The sequence below is a fragment of the Delphinapterus leucas genome, chromosome 9 (genome assembly GCF_059928025.1).
Source record: "Delphinapterus leucas isolate spDelLeu-1000000601 "Yukka" chromosome 9, BTC_Dleu_Yukka2, whole genome shotgun sequence".
Lineage (NCBI taxonomy): Eukaryota > Metazoa > Chordata > Mammalia > Artiodactyla > Monodontidae > Delphinapterus > Delphinapterus leucas.
Genome location: NC_143137.1, coordinates 85,281,724 through 85,304,472, shown reverse-complemented (window position 1 = coordinate 85,304,472; position 22,749 = coordinate 85,281,724). Strand labels below are relative to the sequence as shown.

Sequence of the window (22,749 nt, the reverse complement as noted above, 5' to 3'; positions counted from 1 at the left end):
TATTATCTTTTAGAATTGATGCATGCTTTTATGTTTCTGCTAGAGTTAGCTTTGTTGCCTAGGTACTAAGCCTTTTGTTTTTAATTCCTAGGTAACTAATAATTTTAAAATTAGCACAAGGAGGTTTAATTATGAATTCTGTGCACCATGTCTAATAATTACTCAAAAGCAGTAACATTTCATCAGAAGCTGAAGTGAAATATATTTCGCCATGCTTTTACGTACTATTAAAGAAAAATTATTTGGGAATGATTTAGGTGAAAACAGCAGTATTACTAATAAAATTTGAAAACTTAAAATTTAGGTAAGGAAATATTTTTGTTAATCATAATAAATATGAAATTTGCTTTTAACCCTTTTAGGGTGTTTATGGGCCAAAAGCATATGTGGCAACCCAAGGACCTTTAGCAAATACAGTAATAGATTTTTGGAGGATGATATGGGAGTACAATGTTGTAGTAAGTATTACATGTAATGACATGACTTTTGAGCCATAATGATATGTTAATCATAGCTAATGTTTATTAAAAAGACAGCAACTGATGGCTAGGATTTCTCATTAAATTTTGACAAACTTGTTGAAATATTTCAAGAATAGGGTGTGATAATACTTTGAATCTTGTCCTGTGTCAGTACTAGTAAGACAACTACCAAATAAGATAGACTGATAGATGAGTGGAGGGAGAACTATGTGATAAAAACAATTATTATGAAATGTTAATGGTAGAGAATAGATGGTGCCTATACAGAGTTTACTGTAAAATTATTTCAACTTCGCTGTATGTTTGAAATATTACATTATAAAATGTTGGGATGGGTAAGCAAATGTAATAACCTTTATGATCAAAGACAGTTAAACACCTTCAACCTTGATAATTTTATTAAATGTATGTAAATTATTGCTATTTTATTGGGTAAATATCCTGAATGCGTTATTTTAATATTATGTCAAAAGACAGAAATAAGTCTATAAGCTTCAAAAAATTTAATTCAAATCAAATACATCATGTTATTTGAAGCCAATTTAATTTGTTGATATTTAGTTAGTTAGCCCTTTACTTCGAAGGAATGATTTTGATCATTTCTTTAACTCAGCCTACTTTTTTTTTTCTGACAGTCCAGGCATACTTTTGCTCAGAATAAAAAAGAATTCTTGAAATGTATATTTTATTGAAAAAACAAAATTGTGTTTTAACTGATATATTCTTTATCTCATCCCACCCCTACTTCTTTTTAGATCATTGTAATGGCCTGTCGTGAATTTGAGATGGGAAGGGTATGTATAACTATTAACACTTAAAATAATTGTGGAGTATTCTTTTTATTACTTCATTTCTAGGGATATATATTCCTGGTCTTTTATTATACTCTTAGCCCTAGTTTTTAAAATAGTTACTTCTTTTCTTTTTTTGTGTTCTGCAGTTGCTTTTATTTCATCAAAAGGAGCCAAATAATCCCCAAGCACATAAACTTTTACATTTTATTAATACATTTAATACATTTTGTTCTGTTACTTAGTAGTCTTCAAATATTTAATGGTGGTGTAAGTAGAACACTTTTTATGGATCGAATAAAATTGAGCAATAAAAATGAATTCAGTAATTCTGATTAATTTTCATCAATTTACAACTTGAATATTCTGATTTCTGTCTGCCAATACCACTACATTTTTGTAATGTTATCTCCAAAGAGAAGAAAATTCCTTAATCTGAAAATTTTAACATTGGTAAAAACTCTGTCCACGTGAAATTAGTTTCAAAACCATTGTGATCTCCTGCAGCATCAATTCTTAAGTCTTCATTTTTAAGTGTGGGCTTCTATAAATGTGAGAAACAAATCAAACAAATTATGTGATGATTTGAAGTCTCCTTATACAAAGGTAGTTCATTAGTTAAAGTAAAAAGTCACTTTTAAGTTGTAAAACTTATTATGAAAAATTTCAGTAAAGGATATGTTGCATAAAACAAGATAATACATCTTTCAGTTATGTGAGATGTTATGATGTATAAATCATTGGAAAACTTTATTTTTACTAGTAATTTTTGTCATTCCGCTCAACCATATCATTTACAAATAGTGGAAGTATTAGCAATATTGGACAGAAAATGAACAGTCTAAGATTAGAAAATAAACTGAGAAAGTAATTATAATTACAGTACAAACTGTTAAGTAATTAAGTTATCTGTTTAAGTATCGTCAGTATGTACTTCAGTACCATTACTATTAATCAGTGGTGTTAGGAAATTTAAATTTCACCTTCCTAATTTTTTTACCGTTACTTTTAAGATTTAGGCTTTGTTTCTCTTCATCCTATTAATAGGCTCACACTGTATATCAGTAATAATACTTGAAAACTTAAGTTGTATTGCATGCAGAAATTTTTGAAGCTAATGTTTTTTTGATTCATAGTGTTTTGTTAATAGTCAGTTTTGTTGTTTTGTCAGTTAGGGCTATGAATTTATTTGATAACCTTGACTTTGACTTAGAATGTGACCTAATGAAAAGAGCACAGGTAATAAAATCAAACAGACCTACACTTTACTAGCATTTGGAGCATGGTACATTGAACTGTCCCCTCTGAGCTTCAGCTTCCTCATCTCTGAAACGAATGATAAATTATTATAGATTATGTATATATGATGTTTAACACATTTTTGATATCACTTGTAATTAGTTCATACCTGAAATATAAATACCAATATAATCATTACTCAGTTATTGCTCTTCTGAATGAGGGGCATGTTAGTCACAAGCTTTCATTCTTACTAAGTTAATCTTCTATAAATTTGTTTTCTGTTTCAAGATGTTAAAACTTTACTAGGCAAAACAACAAGAAAAAAAACTCCTTCAATATAATTTAATTTTATCATTTTCTATAAACTTCTACTGGGAAATGAAGTTTGTGGCTCTAAGGCTTCTAAAATATTAATAGTATTTACTCTAAGCTAAACTGACATACTAGGCAGTTCTACTTTGTTGACCTGAGAGCAGTATTGTCAGCTTACAGTTAATTCTAGCCTATAGGTAACAGGTCCACTTACTATATATGGAACTATGAGAATTTAGTAAGAACTGATGTATTCCCCATGCCAAAGGTTTATTTTAAGCTAAATTGTCACTTAAAGGGTTTCATTTTATTGGGTCTTGGTAAAATTGCATCATTTCTTGCATCAGAATCACTGGATCTTCTGTAAAGTTAGGCTTTCATTCACTTACCTAAGTTTCTAAAATGATGGGGCTTGATATTACAAACCAGTGAAAATTGAATATTCTACTATTTCTATACCTGTTTAAAATGGGAAAGTAAAAGGGGAAACTGTTCGATTATACTTCCTAGAATCTCAAAAGTGGATAGTTTAAATAATACATTATTCTTGTATCGCGTTCCACCAGTGGAACATTTGAAATAAACTCTTATTTAGTACTTGAAGCAATCATATAAGATAAGGATTATTATTCCCATTTTTACAGGTAAAGGAACTAAAGGTCAACCAAACAGTAAAATTGCTACTTGCAAAATTCTTCGGATACCAAGTGGAGTGCTCTTTCCACGATGCCACAGATTTTACACTTAACAAGAATTCAGCCAGTTATTATAGAGATTGTCATTTTACAAGCATTAAAACTTGCCTGGCAACTTTTTATACTGAATGGACCTCCTTGTGCCAGGCACTTTTTTTTTAAGCAATTTTTCTTTTCTAGAGGAGGATCTTTGGAGTCTACTCTATATACCAAGCCGGTAGCAATGAACAGTTTATACACTTATGTTAATAAGGTTCTTATGACTAATAATCTTGGAGAGGTCATGGTAGCCCACCTTTATGGTTAGTTGGGTAAGTCTGAGAGCTCCTAGCTCCTTGCCTATTGATGGCAGTTTTTCTGTTTTCTGGGAAGGAAGAACAACCTGAACGCAAAATATTTGTTAAAGTTCAAGTAAAACAAATGATCAATTATTTACTAACTTTTTTTTGGAAAACAGAAAAAATGTGAGCGCTATTGGCCTTTGTATGGAGAAGACCCTATAACATTCGCACCATTTAAAATTTCTTGTGTAAGTACCTATTTTTATATACATTATTTAATCAGGTAATGAGTATGTTCGACTGATAATTAAATTATAATATGGTATGAACCTGGTTTTATATAAGCCACGCCTTCAATGTTTTAATGTAAATCTACACTTAATAAACAAACATTAATAATAATGTTTGTTTTTATACTGCTTTTAAACTAAGAAGCTTTGAGAATGACTTTTCATAAACGTATAATTTCCTTGTACCTTATTTTGTTAATTCTGTGTTATTCTTTGTATATAAGTTGATCATAAGTGTTATGTATCTAAGAATAAACGAATAACTGCTTTGAGTGATCTATTTGAAAAGTGGTATAAAGTATTAGTTTCAAATTCAACAAATAAGAAAGATCCTTGATTACTGAAGTATAGTTTATTATGTTAATCTTTCATATCTATGTTATTCTCCCCAGAATTGTTATAATTATGTACAAAGATGGGTTTGAGAACTTCCATCCTGAAAGTAGAGGTTGATCTTTTATGGCAGAAAACTTGATACGAAACTTAAAATATATACCTATTTGATGAGCTGTGGAAGTGAATTAAATTCAAGTTCTAAAACTAACAACACAAATCTGAGAAAATGAATTAAAAAACAAAAACAGTGAAGGAACAACAAAAAAGAAGTAAAATATAAGCTTTAGAATAGAACCAACAATTTGCTTTGGGTTACACATGAAGGTGTCTTTTTTAATCACTTGAAAGAAATATACTGTCTTATTTACTCAACTCAAAATACGATGATTAAACATACATGAAAATTAAATAACTTCCCTATATTAGTCACGGTTTTCCAGAGAAACAGAAGCAGTAGGATGTTTATATATAGAGAGAAAGAGGTTTATCATAAGGAATTGGCTCACATGATTATGGAGACTGGCAAGTACAAAATCTGCAGGGGAGGGTGGGCAAGCTGGAGACCCACGAGGAGCTGATGCTTCAGTTTCACGCTGAAGAGCAGCAGCCTGGAGACCGAGAGCTGATAAAATAGTTCTAATCCGAAGGTGGGCAGGCTGAGACCCAGGCAAACTGATGTTCAGCTCCAGTCCAAAGACGGTCTGCTGTAGAACCAAGAAGAGCTAATGTTACACATGAAAGCAGTCTCCTGGAGAATTCTCTGACTTGGAGGAGGCTGGTCCTTTTTTTCTATTCAAGCCTTAACTGATTGGATGAGGGCCAGCCACCTTAGAGAGAGCTGTCTGCACTACTCAAAGTCCACGGATTTAAATGTTAATCTCACCCCAAAACTCCCTCACAGGAACACCAAGAATAACGAATGACCAAGTATCTGAGCACACCATGGCCCAGCCAGGTTGACACATAAAATTAACCATTACATTACCCATCTCGTAATTGCTTGTTTTTGACTTTGTTTTCCATGGTTAAATGAAATATAATTTCTATGATTTTACTCGTCATTGGTGAATTCAAGTCCTTAATTTTATGACTTATTTGTACTTAGGACTTATGAATTCCTCTGATGCTACCAGAAATTTAGTGCTTTCTAGGTTTATGCAGAAAAGGACTCAGGCTGTTTTACACAGTCTCCTTTATAAATACAGTGTGATTTTTGTAATGTTAACTGTAACTCCTAGTTAAATGGCCTGGATTTAAAGTATAGTCAATACTCTAAAGTCCTAGTTAGAATTAACTGTTTGTGGATTAAATTTAAAAAATTTAAAAATCCTACTGCATTTTTTATTGTTTGGAATGAATAAAAACCAATACATAACCATATTGTACTCCAGTGAGGGAACACTACCCCCTCACCAGTTCAGAAAGTATTCTACAATATTAAGTCCCTGGACAGTCCAGGAAACCTAGTTCTGTGCAGCATGGTTGTGTTGAACATTTGTAAATTTAAATGTAATAAGATAATTGTAATGAATGTCAGTTCAAGTGACCACATATAGTGATTAATAGTCAACAACAAAACAACTTAAAATTTTTTAACAGTCGGGGATCAGAAATAGTAAACAGCTTATAATAATGAATAGAGAAAAGTAAGAAATAGTTTATAATTTGGAAAAGATGAATTGACTTTTTGGGTTGGTTTTTCAGTTGCACTAAAAGGTAATTTTTAAAAGTCCTCTTGATAAGAGGTTTGATTTGATTCGTAACAGCTGGTTTGATTTGTCAATGATGGAATTAATCCATGCTGAAGAAGCAAAATTTTTCTTTCAAAATGGAAAGTAACTTGTATGGCATGGCATGTGGTTGTTTCAGACAACTCAGGATTCGTTATCACTGTTGCAAACAAAAAATCAAATTTATAAGTAGAAAGCAAGGTAGTGAAAATAACCATAGTACGTGACTTGACTATACTTGGCAATCAGAGTTTTTGAGACTGAGACAGGACAGTATCAGGAGCTCTCTTGGTTTGGGGATGAGAAGGAGGGTAAAGTGTTGGTGAACAGTGGGGAATGGGCAGGCTGGAGCTCAGTAGCATGTTGCTGTGTGTAACCACTTAGATCAGATAGCAGCACACTGTCCATGGGTCAGTCCAGCTCATTGCCTGTTTTATGAGTGAAGTTTTATTGGAGTACAACCACACCCATTAATTTATATATTTGCCTATCATAACAGCAACATAAAGTAGACAGAGACTTTATGGCCCACAAAGCCAGAAGTATTTATCTCACCTTTTATAGGCGAGAAAAGGTTAAGTCTTGGACCAATATTTTCATTTGTACTCTGTTATGATGAAAATAAAAACATACTTTCCTCTTAATGTTATTTTAAAAATATATATTTATTTATTCTGGCTGTGCCAGGTCTTAGTTGAGGCACGTGGGACCTTCATTGCATCATGCAGGCTTCTTAGTTGTGGCATGCAGACTTCTTAGCTGCAGCATGCATGCGGGATCTAGTTCCCTGACCAGGGATCGAACCCGGGCCCCCTGCATTGGGAGCGTGGAGTCTTACCCATCGGACCACCAGGGAAGTCCCCCTGCAATGTTATTTGAAAACTTCAAAATAAATTACTATGGTTTAAAAAATTAGAGCAGGAATAATACTGAATTTTTTTAAATTAATAAAGCAGCATACCCTGTTGTTCTTGACAATCGCTGTCCTACCCTGTCTGTAGTTTTAATTAAAAAAGCAAAAAGAATAGTTAGCTTTCTAATATATTGACAAATGATAGTAAGAGACTTTTAAAATGATTATGTTGTCATCAACCAAAATAATAATTTGGGATTTTGTGAGTGCATCCTTTTCCTTCCACATTAGGAATCCAGTTAATTCAGAGTTGAGTGTTAGGTAGAGAAAATCAAGCTTAATGGAAAGATAAAATGGTTGAAGATGTTTGTAGGTACTAAGGAGTGACATTTTGTTTGTAGGTGTTATTTCTGTTACATGATTCTGGGGATGGTTGTCACTCTGCAAATATTTTGTTGGATGATAGACTTCTAGCTAAGTAATTGGTTAACAGACACTTCTGTTTATAAATAAATAAATAAACAAACAAATAAATAAATAAAACAAACCTAGATAAACAAATTGATGACTTCTAGAATTGTTGTTTTTATAATTATCAGGCATACCTGGAATTTTAAAGATTAATTGCATATTGTGGACTTTAAATATGAGGTTATTGTTTGTTTTGGTGTGTATGTTTTTGTTTTAATGTTCTACTGACTCACAATCGTTTCCCTTTACTTAGGAAGCTGAACAAGCAAGAACAGACTACTTCATTAGGACACTCTTACTTGAATTTCAAAATGTAAGTATTTTCCATTTAGAGATAGTTTCTAAGGATAGTTTTTAAAGAGAGGATATATATAAATAGTACACTGTCTTACCTTACATAGTTAAGGAGGTTTGTTGATTTTTTTATTTATATAGTTACATTTACATTAGTTACATTTTGAGCCTTATGTTTTATCAATTAAAGTTAATATAATTACTTAGAACAACTTTCCCTAAAATAAATTTACCGTATTTGGAATAGTTGGTTTCTCTGCTGCAAACATTTTTCCTCTATTGCAGTAAACAGATTATAGTATTATTTACATAATTATTACCCACTTTTACTAGTTTACAATTTTTTAGAAAGAGACAAGCCACTATTAACGCTAAGTCTTCATTTAGATATAACTTGTTTTCACTGGAGGCCCATGACTTCAGTTTCAGAGCTATATAAAATGATAATTTCTCCAGGAAGGAATCAAAGAAAAATCTGATAGACATTAGAAAATGCCTATCAATTCTTCCTCAATTTCTCTGTTTTTATTATCTTAAATTTTAAATCACTATAAGTAATTAAGCTTGGCCATGATGCTCATCATTCTTCCCCAAACAGTGCATTGTAAGCATACTTAACAACTCCTTCCTGTTTATAAGTAGACATGGTTCCAGTACTCTTAGCAACCCCTGACCTGACTAATCATTTCCCTTTAGTTGAGTCAATTATTACCATTTGGCTGCTATTTTTTAATCTATAATATTAATTATAGATACCTTACTGAATTTCGGTATTGTATCAGGCATTTCAATCCTCCTAGCTTCATAGTGGTAGGTACTGTTATCTCTGTTGCCCATAGATGAAGATAAGGAATCTTTGAGAAGTTAGGTAGCTTACCTGAAGTTATTCAGTTAATGGCAGAAGTAGAATTTGAATACAGTTTTACCTGAATTCCAAGTGGTGCTCTTTCTATTAAACACCAGAATAGCCATTCTCAAAACATTCTGATGTCAGGACTCTTACATTCTTAAAAACTGTTGAAGATTCCAAAGAGCTCTTGTTTCTGTGGGTTATATCTTTTAATATTTACTATATTTGAAATTAAAACTGAGAAGTTTTTTTAAAAGCATGAATATACAAGCAGACATTCCATTACCTTTCCAAGTGATGACATCATCCTAAATCATATAGCCTTGAGAAGACTCTGCTGGACACTCATGAGAGAATGAGAATGAAAATGGCAAATAACACCTTAGTATTATTATAAAAATAGTGTGAAACTCACAGATCCCTTGAAAGGGTAGGGAGATGGGTGGCAGCCCACACCATAATTTGAGTAGGTTTGGGTTTGGACAAGTTCGTTTCTAATTTTCTTTTTGATTTAAATAGTCTATTAGTCTTCTGATTACAATAGATTCTAAAACAATGCTTATAGTATATTGCTCATCCATTTAATACTGTAGATTAATTAAGTAGTATACATAGTATAATGGTTAAAGTGTAGGTTTAGGAAGTAAGACTGCCTGCTTTCAGATCCCATATCTGTCACTTGCTGTGAAACATTGTGCATGTTATTCTTTCTGTCTCAATTTCCTTACCTATAAAATGAGGATAGTATTAACAATACCTTCCCCATGGTGTTACATGGGGATTAAGTAAATTGTTACATGTGAAGCCCTTAGATCAATTCTTTATACGTGATGAATGTAGGCTGTCTTTTTTTAAGGAAGTGCTAAATATGAATTACATCTCTTAGAAATGGCAGGAAAGTGAGATTTGCAGCTTTTCTGTATGCTTTAAAATTTGCAAGTGTATTTTCATAATGGCTGAATTTCTGTTATTCTTGAAGGAATCTCGTAGGCTATATCAGTTTCATTATGTGAACTGGCCAGACCATGATGTTCCCTCATCATTTGATTCTATTCTGGACATGATAAGCTTAATGAGGAAATACCAAGAACATGAAGATGTGCCTATTTGTATTCATTGCAGGTACAGAAGAATTTTCTAAATATTTAAATACTTTGAAATATAGGTGGCATTATAATATGGGTAATGTATGATATTTTGAAACCTAAATTTTGGAATTTCATTAGATAGGTCATTATATGGGTTTCCAAATAGTAAAAGCTATTTGAATCCTGAGGCAGCTTTTCTTCTCTTAATTTTTATTTTACGTTCAATGCTTCTAAAAAATTTAAAACCATAGTACTTATAAAACTACAGTTTATCTTTTTAAGTGGCTTATATCTCATTCACATTTGTTATAAAAAGCATCAATAAATGAAATTTTTCAGACTCAGAGATTTACTGGTTAATTAAATAGTTAAGATATTAGTGGAGATGGAACACCAAAGATAGTTTTCTTAGCCATTTGGTTGGATTGTGATGCCTTATATTAGTGAAGTGAAAGGGCTTCTTTTTATTTATGGGCCAGAAAGGTGGCTTGCTGATGGAGATGTGGGAATAAGTTAACAATCTGGTTAATTAAAATTATTTTTCTGTAGTTAATTCTGTGGTTAGTTGACTTTTTAATTAAGTAGTTAACTGGTTAAAAAGATCTATTTAATTATAGAATTAAAAGATAAAGAAATTGCTTTGGCTTAACTTCTTTACAAGTTAGTTGAAATTATTTCCTGTTCTATTAATATTGTCCAGTCAATGTACATAGTTCATAAATCCAATTTGATAGGAAGATTTTCCTTTAAAAAGTAAATTGATCATTTAATAGTTTTGAACCAAAATAGTATGGTAACTGTAGTGACTTAGATAGCACAAACATAAAAGGAAGGAGTCACTCACAATCCCACTAGAGATGACCACTGTTAAAATTTTAGTGTATGTGCTTTCAATGTGTGTATAGTATTTTTTTTTAAGAATGTTTCCCCATTTCATATATTATGTACATCTTTCTAAGTCATATAAATTTTCTTCTGGAATACATTATGACTGCACTGTATTTTATATTTAACCTCCATTTCTTGGCATTTCATTTATTACCCCATTCATTTTCAGCTATTTTAAACAACAATTTAAATATCCAGTGGCCAATCTTATGGTGAAATCGTTGAACACATCTGTAATTCATTAGAATAGATATCTAAAAGTGGGATTTCTAAGTTAAAGGACATGAACCTTTTCATACCTTTAGTATATATTTAAAAATTTGTTATCCATAAATTCGATGCTCATTATAATTAAGCATACCACTGCTGGTTTGTTTGTGGGAATGCCCATTTCCCCATATTTTTCCCAATACTTTTATCTTTTTGTTTCAGTGTCAGTGTGACAGGCAAGCTTTTTTTTTTCTTGGTCATTTATATTCTTTTGTGAATTGCTTGTTTGTTTACTTTGCCAGTGATTTTCATCTCAGTAATTGTATGTTATGAATTCTTTATATATCTTTATATGTTGAAGATGTTAATGTGTAGTCATGTTGTAAGTGCTCTGGTTTTTCATGGTTTTTATTCTGCCTGTGTTTTACCATACATAATTGTGAATATCTTCATTAACGACTTGTGTACATTGACATATGCTTAGAAAGTCCTCCCCTAACACAGTAGTGCGTAAAAATACACTTGTAGGTTTTTTTAAACATTATATTTTTAATGCATCTGGAATATTTCTGTGATTAAGATAAAGGGTAAGAATCTAATTTTTGCTTTAACTTTCCCTGTACTATTTATTGAATGGTCTAGTCTTTCCGCTTTAATTGGAGAATCCACCATTATGTAATAAATACTTGAATATACTCAAATCTGTTTCTGAATTTTCTGTTGTGTTCATTGATCTGGTTTTCTGTGTCTCTGTAATATCACACTTTTAACCATCAAGTTTTAAATATATGTCATTTAGCCCTAGTAACTGTTAACTCCAAAATTTTAGAAACATTCTGATGTGTGGAATTGACAAATATATCAGTGGTTTAAAATTAATATTATTAATGTTTATTGTTAAGACCTTTTTAAAAACCATACTAAGTTGCTTATAATGTACTTTATCAGGAATTCTTAGATTACATGTTTAACAAACTACTGTTACTTCTAAAAGTTTCAAAATACACATTAAAGTGCTGCCCAACTTTTTTCTGCCTAAAATTATTCTAGTGATGTCAGTAACATCTTTAATTACTCATAGTGATTCTCAATCCTTAAGTGCATATGCCTCCCTCTAGCTGAAAATCAGTTGCTTTAAAGTATTTCTGTCATATTTTAAAATAACTAACCTGTGGTATTTTACTTTACATTCTCCAGGTTCTATTAGTTCTTCAGGAGATTAGAGAGCATTAGTGGCTTTTGTTTCTTTGGTGAAATCACTGCTGGTGTTCAAACCAGTTTCTAGGGCTTGTAGCATTCTTCGTCTTTCCTGTACCTTTTGCAATTGAAATGATGTAGTTTTCTCCTCTACTCTAAAGCACCAGAGCCATCTAGAACATAGTATAAATTTATATCTGCAAGGTATTTTGTTAGCTAGACAAGGTTTTCTGAGGTAGACAGACTTTCAAAGTGAAGGCTTCTAGGTATTCTGTGAGTTACTTTTGGAAGTTCCTTAAATTAAATGAAAACAAGATATAAATCTTAATGTTAAGGATGTTTGCCGTGCACACTCTTTAAGTTGTAGTTTGTTTACTAAATAAGTAGAATTTTGTCAGATTTCTTAAATGATTTTTTGCTTCTGAATATTAACATGTCCACCCACATGTATTTAACGGTTCTTTTATCACAAAAATCAAATTGTTTTTTCAAATTTTATATCTATAGTGCAGGCTGTGGAAGAACAGGTGCCATTTGTGCCATAGATTATACGTGGAATTTACTAAAAGCTGGGGTAAGAATAATTTTTATGTATCATTATATCTAGTTGATCTGTTATGATTTTCAAACTTGATAATTAATTGCAGTAAATTATAGCATATGTTTTGTTATACATATGTTACTTTTTTAGAAGTGGCTTTGCTCTGTAAGAGATAAAGGCAGTGAAAGGTATAAATGATGCATATTACCTTGAGGTAATACACTGGGCAGCAAGATAAACATATTGTCATCCATTTGTTCTGGATGAATTAATACCTACATTAGGCCTGTAAACTCTGCATTGACTTTTCCAAATACAGCACTCTTGTTGCCTTTTATATTTATCCTATGTATAAGTATAATCAATTCAGTAAATATTTATGCCTAACTGGAAACATTATATAGTATGGTGGTTAAGAATGCTAATAACTGCAGCCAAACTTCCCAAATTAAAACTCTGGCTCTCTCATTTACTAGCTGTGGGATCTTGGTCGATTTACTTAATCTCATTGTGCCACAATTTCTTTATCTGAAAATGGGAATCATGATGTTAATAACTCAAAGAATTAAATAAGTTCTTAAGAAAGTTTGTAAAGTTCCTCAGTAGTATGTGTGACATGTAGCAAGTGCTAAATTTAGTGTTTGTTTCTCTTACTTTCCCTGGTATTATTGTTGCTACCAGTACTATTTCCAAGAAATTGGGTTTAATACTATGGAGAATATAAAGACATAGCCCTCATTACAGATTTGAAAAGCACAAGTCTCCTCATTGTATGTAGATTTGGTTTATTTGCTGGTTCTATAGTATGTTTATTTTCTATACATTAGGGAGAAGCTTTTATTCTTCATAGCTTTATAGTTTCTATGAATTTGTCAATCTATGTCATATAAAATAGAAATAATAAAGTAGTTTCTTTTTCCTTCTTTCTTCCTTCTATTCTTTTTTTCCCTGCCTTCGTTCCATTTTTCACTTTTGCTTAGGGAATATTTAATTGTTTTTAAAATTTATTTATTTTATTTATTTACTTTTGGCTTCATTGGGTCTTCATCGCTGCATGTGGGCTTTCTCTAGTTGCAGTGAGTGGGGGCTCTGCGTTGCAGTGCGCGGGCTTCTCATTGCAGTGGCTTCTCTTGCTGCAAAGCATGGGCTCTAGGCGCGCGGGCTTCAGTAGTTGTGGCTTGTGGGCTCTAGAGCACAGGCTCAGTAGTTGTGGCTTGCGGGCTCTAGAGTTCGGGCTCAGTAGTTGTGGTGCACGGGCTTAGTTGCTGTGTGGCATGTGGGATCTTCCTGGACCAGGGCTCGAACCCGTGTCCCCTGCATTGGCAGGCGGCCTCCCAACCACTGTGCCACCAGGGAAGCCCCGGAGTATTTAAATTTTAAACAGTTTTTCAAAAAGCCCTCTGTTAAATTTTATTTTTGTATTCCCCCTAAACAAATCATCTCCTAACACTCGTATGAAAAATTTTAAGTGAATAAAAATGCTAGATTTTAACACATTTTAACATAAAAGTCAAAGATTAAAATTGGGGGGGCTTCCCTGGTGGTGCAGTGCTTGAGAGTCCGCCTGCCGATGCAGGGGACACCGGTTTGTGCCCCGGTCCGGGAAGATCCCACATGCCGCGGAGCGGCTGGGCCCATGAGCCATGGCCGCTGAGCCTGCGCGTCCGGAGCCTGTGCTCCGCAACGGGAGAGGCCACAACAGTGAGAGGCCTGCGTACCACAAAAAAAAAAAAAAAATTGGGGTGGGAAGAGGCATTTGGTTGAATACTAGCAAACAAACATCTTGTCATTTCAAAAGCTGTGTATTTTGAACACAGTCCCCATTTGATTGAGTTTGACATAACATAAATATAATCTTAAGCCTTAGTTTAGGAAATGATATAAAAATCTTCTGGTGTATATAAAGACTCCCAAGCAGTGAATCTGGAAATCATGTTTAACTCTTCTGTCTTCTTTATCACTCCAAAATATTCTTGTTGATCACCAAGTTCTAGTAATTCTGCCTCAGAAATGTGCCTTAAATCTACCTTTCTGTTTTTTTGGACTGCTTCAGTAAGCCTCCACCAGTTTCTCCCCTTTTCACTCTGTCATCTTCCCTGCTACAAAAGTTACCTGAATATCAGATCTGCTCATGTCATGGTTGCCTATTGCAGTAGTTATAATTCCAGATGTACAAACGAATTGTCTAGGATGTTTCACAGTCTCCAGAGATGTAGCTCTCTTAGCTGGTCATTATGTAGCCAGCCCAGGAAACACTGGCCTATAGAATGAGTTCAGACTCTATTATGTTTGCAGTCTGATGCCAAGTAGCCTCATCTTTTCTCCTCCTTTGAATTTCTCTCCTTCTTTCAGTCTTTTAGTCAGTTTTATCTACATCAAGCTTCTCAATTCCCCAAATAGATTATACATTTAATCCGCCATGCTTATGTATATTTCACTTTTCACTCACACATCAGAGTGAGTCACAGCATGTTTATTCCCACTGTACTGCAACCATACATTGGCTGGACATTTATTTGTTCACGTATCCAGCTCACTAGCTTGAGTGCTGAGTGTCAAGATTAGTTCTTGACTAAGCACAGTCTCTGATGCATGATAGATAGTGCTCAATAAATTTTCAGTTACCCAGCACGTATATAAGGTCTGTGTGAAAAGCTGAGTTGAAGACTATTTTACTGTTTTTTCTGAACAGTTGTCCACAGTTCATGTTTTAAATTCTTTGTTTTAGAAAATACCAGAGGAATTTAATGTTTTCAACTTAATACAAGAAATGAGAACACAGAGGCATTCTGCAGTACAAACTAAGGTATAGTTTTTTGTTTCACTTTATAAACTATATTTTTATAAATGCCCTCTTATTTTTTTTAATGTCTTTCCCCTTGTTTATCATTTCATCTCCCTAATAGGAGCAGTATGAGCTTGTTCATAGAGCTATCGCCCAACTGTTTGAAAAACAGCTACAACTATATGAAATTCATGGAGCCCAGAAAATTGCTGATGGAGTGGTAGGTATTCTTCACCTATTAATTTTAGAAATCTTTTAACCAAGATGTGATATTTAGCTTTTTAATTGCCATCTTGTGTTTTATCTGAGAATATCCGTTACAGTTATTATTTTTATTTAACTTTGATTTTTTAACTCCTTTCCTTCTTCCTCTTTGAATCTCTATTGTGATGGGTATATAATGACTCCACTACAAGTTAAATAATATTCTAAGTAAAATATAGTTATGAATGTAGATCTCAGTCAAAAGTTATATAATTCAATATTGTTTCAAGTGTAAATTACTTTTAACAAATTAACTGCATTTTTCTCTCTCCCCTTCCATCCAACCAAAGTAATTCTAAGTTGATTCTACATGAATTTTGTTTTGTTCTTGGTCATGATGATATAAAGCTTTGTCATTATTTTGTACGTGCTTTTTAATCATGTAGAAATATAGGACCATAATTAGGTCCCTTTGGGGCTTGTTTTAGTTCACTGTCATTTTAGCATTAGAATTTATTGGATATTCAAACTTTTGACCTGAAAAAAATACTCTTTTCTCACAGTGTTCTCATTTCTGCCTCTTTTTAAAGTATTTCTCTTATTTCCTCTATATATCGTCTTATCCTTGAAGGTATCAGGCTGTTTTTTTGGATGAATTTCTTTACATCTTTATTATTGAATCTAAGATGACTATCGCATGATAAACCAATTTAGCCTCAATAACTGAAGTAAAATGAGGAAATTAGTGGCAAAATTTATAACCACTGTTTTCCTTTTTCCCCTTTGTATGGTTCTGGTAATTTGCAAGACTATTTGAAATTTCTTGGTGTTACAAATGAGAGATTTGTTAACCAAATGCTTACCTCAGTGTGTTAAAATAATCTAATATTAATCCATGGGTTTTTGGGACAGTGTATTTCCTTTATTAGACAGGTGATAGTTTCAGATTTTTAAGATTCATATATGTGACCTCATTCTTATTTCCTTTGCTAACATAGAAATCATTTTGCAACTATGCCTCATATATTATGATCTCTCTTTTCCCTTTAGTTTAACTAAAGCCTGTTATAACCTGTGCTCAATGAAGCCAAATATTTTATAATATAGAATGCTTATATTACTGTGTATAATTTTATCTAAATTGAGACTCCTTTAATATTTAAAAAAGCTAAATAGGCTACTTTTTCTTTAACCTTTAATTGAAAAATATTTCTGGTTTTTTCCATAAATGCAATATTAATTTCAAAGTTAAGGTTTTTATACTTCAGAGTTATACCATTTCCGTATTTCTAGAAGTGAAAAAAATTTTTTAAGGTATAGAAAATTTTTTTCTTTTTTTAATTAATTTTTATTGGAGTATAGTTGCTTTACAATGTTGTGTTTCTGCTGTACAGCAAAGTGAATCAGCTAGAAAAAATTTTAATTAATTTTTATTGAGATATAATTGACATGTAACATGTTACTTTCAGGTGTACAACATAGTGATTCAATATTTGCATATATTGTGCAGTTATCACTACAGTAAGTCTAGTTAACATCCATCATCATACATAGTTACAGAATTTCTTTTTTCTTGTGGGGAGAACTTTTAAGATTTACTCTCTTAGGAATCTTCAAATATAAAATACAGTATTATTAGCTATAGTCACCAAACTGTACATTATAACCTGTGACTTACTTATTTTATAACTGGAAGTTTGCAACTTTTGACCCTGTTTCACCCACTTTGGGCGCCACCACCAACACCACCTCCGGCAAGCACCAATGTGTTCTCTGTATCTACGAATTCCGTTTTTTGTTTTTTGATTCCACATATGAGTTCATACAGCATTTGTCTTTTCTCTGACTTAGTTCACTTGATGTAATGCCCTCAAGTTCCATTCATGTTGTTGTAAATGGCAAGGTTTTATTCTTTTTTATGGCTGAATAATATTCGTGTGTGTGTGTGTGTACACACTACATTTTCTTTTTTTTTAATACCACATTTTCTTTATCTGTTCATCAGTGCACAGTTAGGTTGTAAATGATGCTGCAGTGAACATGGGGGTACATGTATCTTTAGTTAGTGTTTTTTATCTTTAGTTAGAGTTAGTGTTTTTGTTTTCTTCAGATAAATATGCATAAATGGAATTGCTGGATCATATGGTAGTTCTATTTTTAATTTTTTGAGGAACCTCCATGCTGTTTTGTATAGTGGCTGCACCAATTTGCATTTCCACCAACAATAGACAAAGGTTCCCTTTTCTTTACATCCTCTTCAACACTTTTTTCTTGTCTTTTTGATAATAGCCATTTTGACAGGTGTGAGGTCTCATTGTGGTTTTGATTTGCATTTCGCTGAAGGCTAGTAATGTTGCGCACCTTTTCATGTTCCTGTTGGCCATCTGCATGTCTTTTTGGAAAAATGTCTATTCAAATGGCCTTCTCACTTTTTAATCGACTTGTGGGTTTTTTTTTTTTTTTTGGCTACTGAATTATATGAGTTCCTTATATTTTTTTGGATATTAACCCCTTATCAGATACATGATATGCGAATATTTTTTCCCATTTGGTAGGTTGCCTTTTCATTTTCTTGAGGTTTCCTTTGCTATGCAGAAGCTTTTTAGTGTGATATAATACCACTTGCTTAAATTTGCTTTTGTTGCCTTTGCTAGAAAAAAATTTTAAGGCAGTGTTCAATGTTGTATTTTTGAAGGTTTTAACTATCTTTATTTCCAAAAAAATGTGAAAAATATTGCATTACTCTCTCATCTTCGTTTTTCTCATTACCTGATTTTTCTTTTTTTTAGGTTTTATTCATAAAATTAAACTTCCTTTTTACTAGCCTGAACTCCACACTACAGTTACATTTTTGTTATAGATTTTTTCTAATAGGTCAAAGGTTTACAAATCCCTAAGGAATACAAGAAAAATCATACATTATATGAGATTAGGTGAAATAGCATCCAATAGCAGATAGTGGTTACTTCAATCCTACTTTCTTATCTCATTGCCTGGTTATATAGGAGCCACACACTACATGTTTGCTTGCTAACTGAACTTAAAATATTAGATTATGTCCTTGTGTTTTGTTAAAGCTGACATGATGACTGCTGAATTTGCCATTTGTACAAGATGTTTTTTCCTATTTTGCAAAAGGGAAAAACAATTTTCTATAGAATCCATTCTGAAAAACTATATTTTATGAGAATAAATATTTTGCCGAAGGTTGTGTACCATAATGTCTGGTACTATATATCTCAATGGATGAATGGATAAAAACGTGGAAGGACAAGTGGATAGGAGAAAAGATAGCGTATCATTCTAGATAACTTTTTAATGTTTTCCTCTTAAGAAATCTTATTTTCTAGGTACTTTAAAATATAAATGACTGTTTTTATAATATGTTTATATATGGTTAGAAACCATAAATCCCAGTTAGAGAAAATGTAGGATCTAAAAATTTGGGGAAAATTATCTTAGAGCTGTGTGGTTGAGTAAAATGATTTGAAATATCTTACTTATCTTTCTGAACCTATGCTCTGAAAAACAATCATAAATCTCCATTTATTATTTCTCTGACAACTTAATTTAGAAGTAAAGTTAAGGAACTTTTAAAAAAGCTCTTAAAGCTCTATGTCCCAAAATTATTTTTGTAGAGATTTTAGTTTGAAATGCTAATCAGCAATATGACTCTATGATAAATGTTATTTGTTAGAGGTATTTACAACTAAAATCACTTCTCAGAGTAGAAGATGTAAAGAGAAAATTTATTTTGGAATCCAGTAGCATTTGACTTGGGATTTAGAAACACCTCAGTAAGCAAGCATCTCTAAGGTATGCGCACATGCCTTTTTATGTTGTATATAAAAGATACTACCACCAGTTTACACCAGGATTTTCAGTTCTAGGGTGATTAACAGCAACAGTAGTTTGTGTTGTGGTCCTTCTGTTATGCTTGTGTTGTACATTTTAGATGTGATATTACTGAACTCTGAATTTTTTTCCTATGTAAAGTTTTTTTAAAGCACCTTGTTTTAATATTTATTTTGTATATATTTGATAATTAGGTTCTGATTTTTTTCTTTTGTGGCCCTTGATAAAGCTGTTATGTGGAAATATTAATACACAAAAAATATTAATACACTTTAGCAAAATGGGTAAAGGTGGTCAAAAGTTTAAAAAGAATAGCTTTAGCAAGCTCTGCTTTAAACAAGAGAATACACTAGAACCTAATCTCCAGTAGATTCTTTAATTTCTAAAATTCCTTTCAACTTCAAAAGTTGGTGATTGTTTTAAGTGGTAATAGAAGCAGCCAAAGAGAGCTGTATACATTAGGACAAGTGTGGGGACAAAAGCTGTACATATAAGAGGATCAGAAGATATAAAAGTACAGCAAACATGATTGTAGGTAAAAACTAGGAATCCAAGAAGAACATTGTTTTATTCTCAAGTCCAGTGACTAGGAGGTTTTGTTCATGCTGTGTGGGGCAGTGGCTCTCTGAGTTGTAGTTCTGCATTGCCACATGGATTCCTTTAATCATATGAAATTCAACATGCTCAAAAATCTTACCTCCCCCAGAAGTTCTTTTCCTGTTTTGTCCCTTTCTGTTAATAGCTTTCATTCACCCAGAATGAGGAATCATCATGACACCTTCTTTCCTTTGTCACATGCAGTCATTTGCTTACAAATACCCTTACTTTCTCTTCCTGTTCCATTCCTACCTGTTCCATACTTCCATCCTCTGTTCTCTTTTGTCAGTGTCTTATCCACCCCTTAATGCCATTCAACATGCTACCTTAATGTTTTCAACTTCTTAATATTTTCCCAAGTATATTCTTAATATTCTCACCTATAACATCTCCTTTCTCTGATTTCATAGCTTCATTATACTGATTTTACCATTTTATGGTTTTATTATTACCCTTTCACTTTTTTGTTTGATGACTGTACAGTTCTTGAAGTTAAGGGCTATGTCCTTTACATTTTTGTATCCTTTCCAGTGCTTACTGTTCATTGCCTTTCACATATAGATCCACAATGCCTTACCTGCTGTCCCAAATGCACTGAATCTAAAATGCACTGAAAACCTACAGTTGGTTTGTGTGTCTGTGTGTGTCTGTGTGTGTGCGTTTGGTATTTGGCAGCAAAACGTGACTTGACGTGACATGAGGCTGTTTATGTTGAAATTGTAAAAAATTGATATGTTTTTGTAGGTTAGAAACAACAGTTCAGTCGAAGCAGTTTCATATGGTTCACTAATCTTTCTTTAACCTACTTAATAATATTTATAGATTTTGGTACAAAAATATTAATGAGTGTTATGGGAATATGATTGTTTAATTAATAGAAATAAGCAAATGAATCACTAATATGTGAGAGGAATCTTTATGATGAGAGTAGTCTTTAAATTCTGGTAATATCTGAGGATCTAAAAGTGTGATAACAAACTCCTGATTTACTCGAGACAAAACCAGTTTATACTTGTTGTCTAGGTGTAAAAGCCCTGATACGGACAATAAATTATATGGTTATCCTATCTATAGCAGATATCCCTGCAACAGATGCCTCCGATTTGATAGGCAGCTGTAATTAAGGATGCAGGCTTTTAGTCTCATAATGTAACTCTTGTTTTGGTCAGAACAAGATGCATAGTAAGATGTTTAAGACACTTCTAATGCATCTGATATTAGGAAACAGGGTCCATTAAAAATTGCTGTAAACTTGAGGTCTCTGTTTTCTATTGTTGGGAGTACTTAGTAGAAAAGGACACTGGCAAGAAACAGTTATATAGACAAAGAAGATGCCATGATGGATATGGTAGAAGTGTCTTGTGACTTAAAAAAAAAAAAAAGTCAACTACAGTTTCAGAGTTCCTTAATTGATTATCGTATATGCAAAGATGGCTTTTTTCCTAAAATTATCTGAGATGTAGGCAAGGGTGAAAACCATTCTTGTCTTCTGGCCCAGAATTGACATAGCCTAGCTATATAAAAACGAGGTACTTTCTGAGGCTGAAACTAATTCAAGACAATGTTTTATATAATAATTTCACATCTCCTCTATTCAGAATCCTAAATACAACCTGAGGTTCTTATAGGTTGTATAAGAACTGTATTGACTCAGGATCATCCCTTTTAAAGTAGTAGGTAGCAACAGGAGTCCCAAAAAAGTCTGGGAAAGGTGAAGGATATAAGACTTACCTTGTTTTTTTCCCCCTGTGTGCACATTACGAATCTAGTGGTAGTAATGCCTGAAAAAAAGATCGTCTTGGATCTTTATTTTCTTGGGAAATCTGTTTCTTAACAGTAGCATTTGAAATATGTTGAAATGCTGCTCTACACGGTTGATTTTCTTGGTAACTGGATATGGACTGTTTTTTTGATATTAAGTTTTCTCATTGAATTTGTTCTTTCGGGCTTAAATATAGAGGACATAACACCTATTTTATTATTTGGCAAAATTAGCATTGTTTTAAAAATTCACAAGCCCAATAACAATTTATTTGAAACATGAGGAAGGAAAATTATTTTTCCCCTAACTTTAATGAAGCATTTTTTTTCCTTGGCAGAATGAAATTAACACTGAAAATATGGTCAGCTCCATAGATCCTGACAAACAAGATTCTCCCCCTCCAAAACCACCAAGGACCCGCAGGTATTGTACGTCACATTTTCTTTGAAAGGATACTTATCTTTTACTCAATTGTTACTAAAACAAAAAAATTCTGAATATTTCTTAGTTTTATTTTATAAGTTTTCTTTTTCATTCTTTTGTTTAGTATGTAGCATATGTATGGCAACTGACTTTTTTGATGGTGTACTATAAAAAATTCTTTTCAATTTAGATAAAATTTCAGTAGTATACTATACCAGAACAGTGAGCATAACCATGAATTGACTATAGCTCATCTTTTGGTATGTGGTACAACTAAAATTTTAGCTATTCCTAAGATTTATTTCAGTTTTCTAATGACTGAACAGGTAATATGATTGTCAAAAATTGTATGCCTGTTAAAGAGGTTATGTGAAGATGTTTAATAATACCACTGGCAAAGCTGAGTTTATTTCTTTCTAGATTTTCTTACTTTCATACCAAGCTCTCATTTATAACAGTTAAAATCACTATATATTCCTATCCCCCTTTTTCCCTCTCTTTTCTTTCAGGGTAGCTAGGTCAGTTAGATGGTAGTATGGAAAGAATATAGATGGAGTCAGAATGATTTAGTT

At 32.5% G+C, this 22,749-nt stretch overlaps 1 protein-coding gene across 8 annotated transcripts in view; it reads left to right on the top strand.

Annotated features, from left to right (window-relative positions):
- PTPN12 (protein tyrosine phosphatase non-receptor type 12) overlaps positions 1-22,749 on the top strand; it is an 86,588-nt gene that overhangs the window by 43,032 nt on the left and 20,807 nt on the right. For 5 of the 8 annotated variants that reach the window (XM_089917055.1, XM_089917048.1, XM_022554359.2 and 2 more), the window contains 9 exons: positions 363-458; positions 1,238-1,276; positions 3,980-4,051; positions 7,737-7,796; positions 9,607-9,749; positions 12,518-12,584; positions 15,280-15,357; positions 15,458-15,556; positions 22,092-22,177. In XM_089917055.1, coding sequence (XP_089773181.1) covers positions 363-458; positions 1,238-1,276; positions 3,980-4,051; positions 7,737-7,796; positions 9,607-9,749; positions 12,518-12,584; positions 15,280-15,357; positions 15,458-15,556; positions 22,092-22,177 — 740 coding nt within the window. The remainder of the gene's footprint in view (positions 1-362; positions 459-1,237; positions 1,277-3,979; positions 4,052-7,736; positions 7,797-9,606; positions 9,750-12,517; positions 12,585-15,279; positions 15,358-15,457; positions 15,557-22,091; positions 22,178-22,749) is intronic. The other 3 variants (XM_089917052.1, XM_089917051.1, XM_089917054.1) reach the window with 3 other exon arrangements.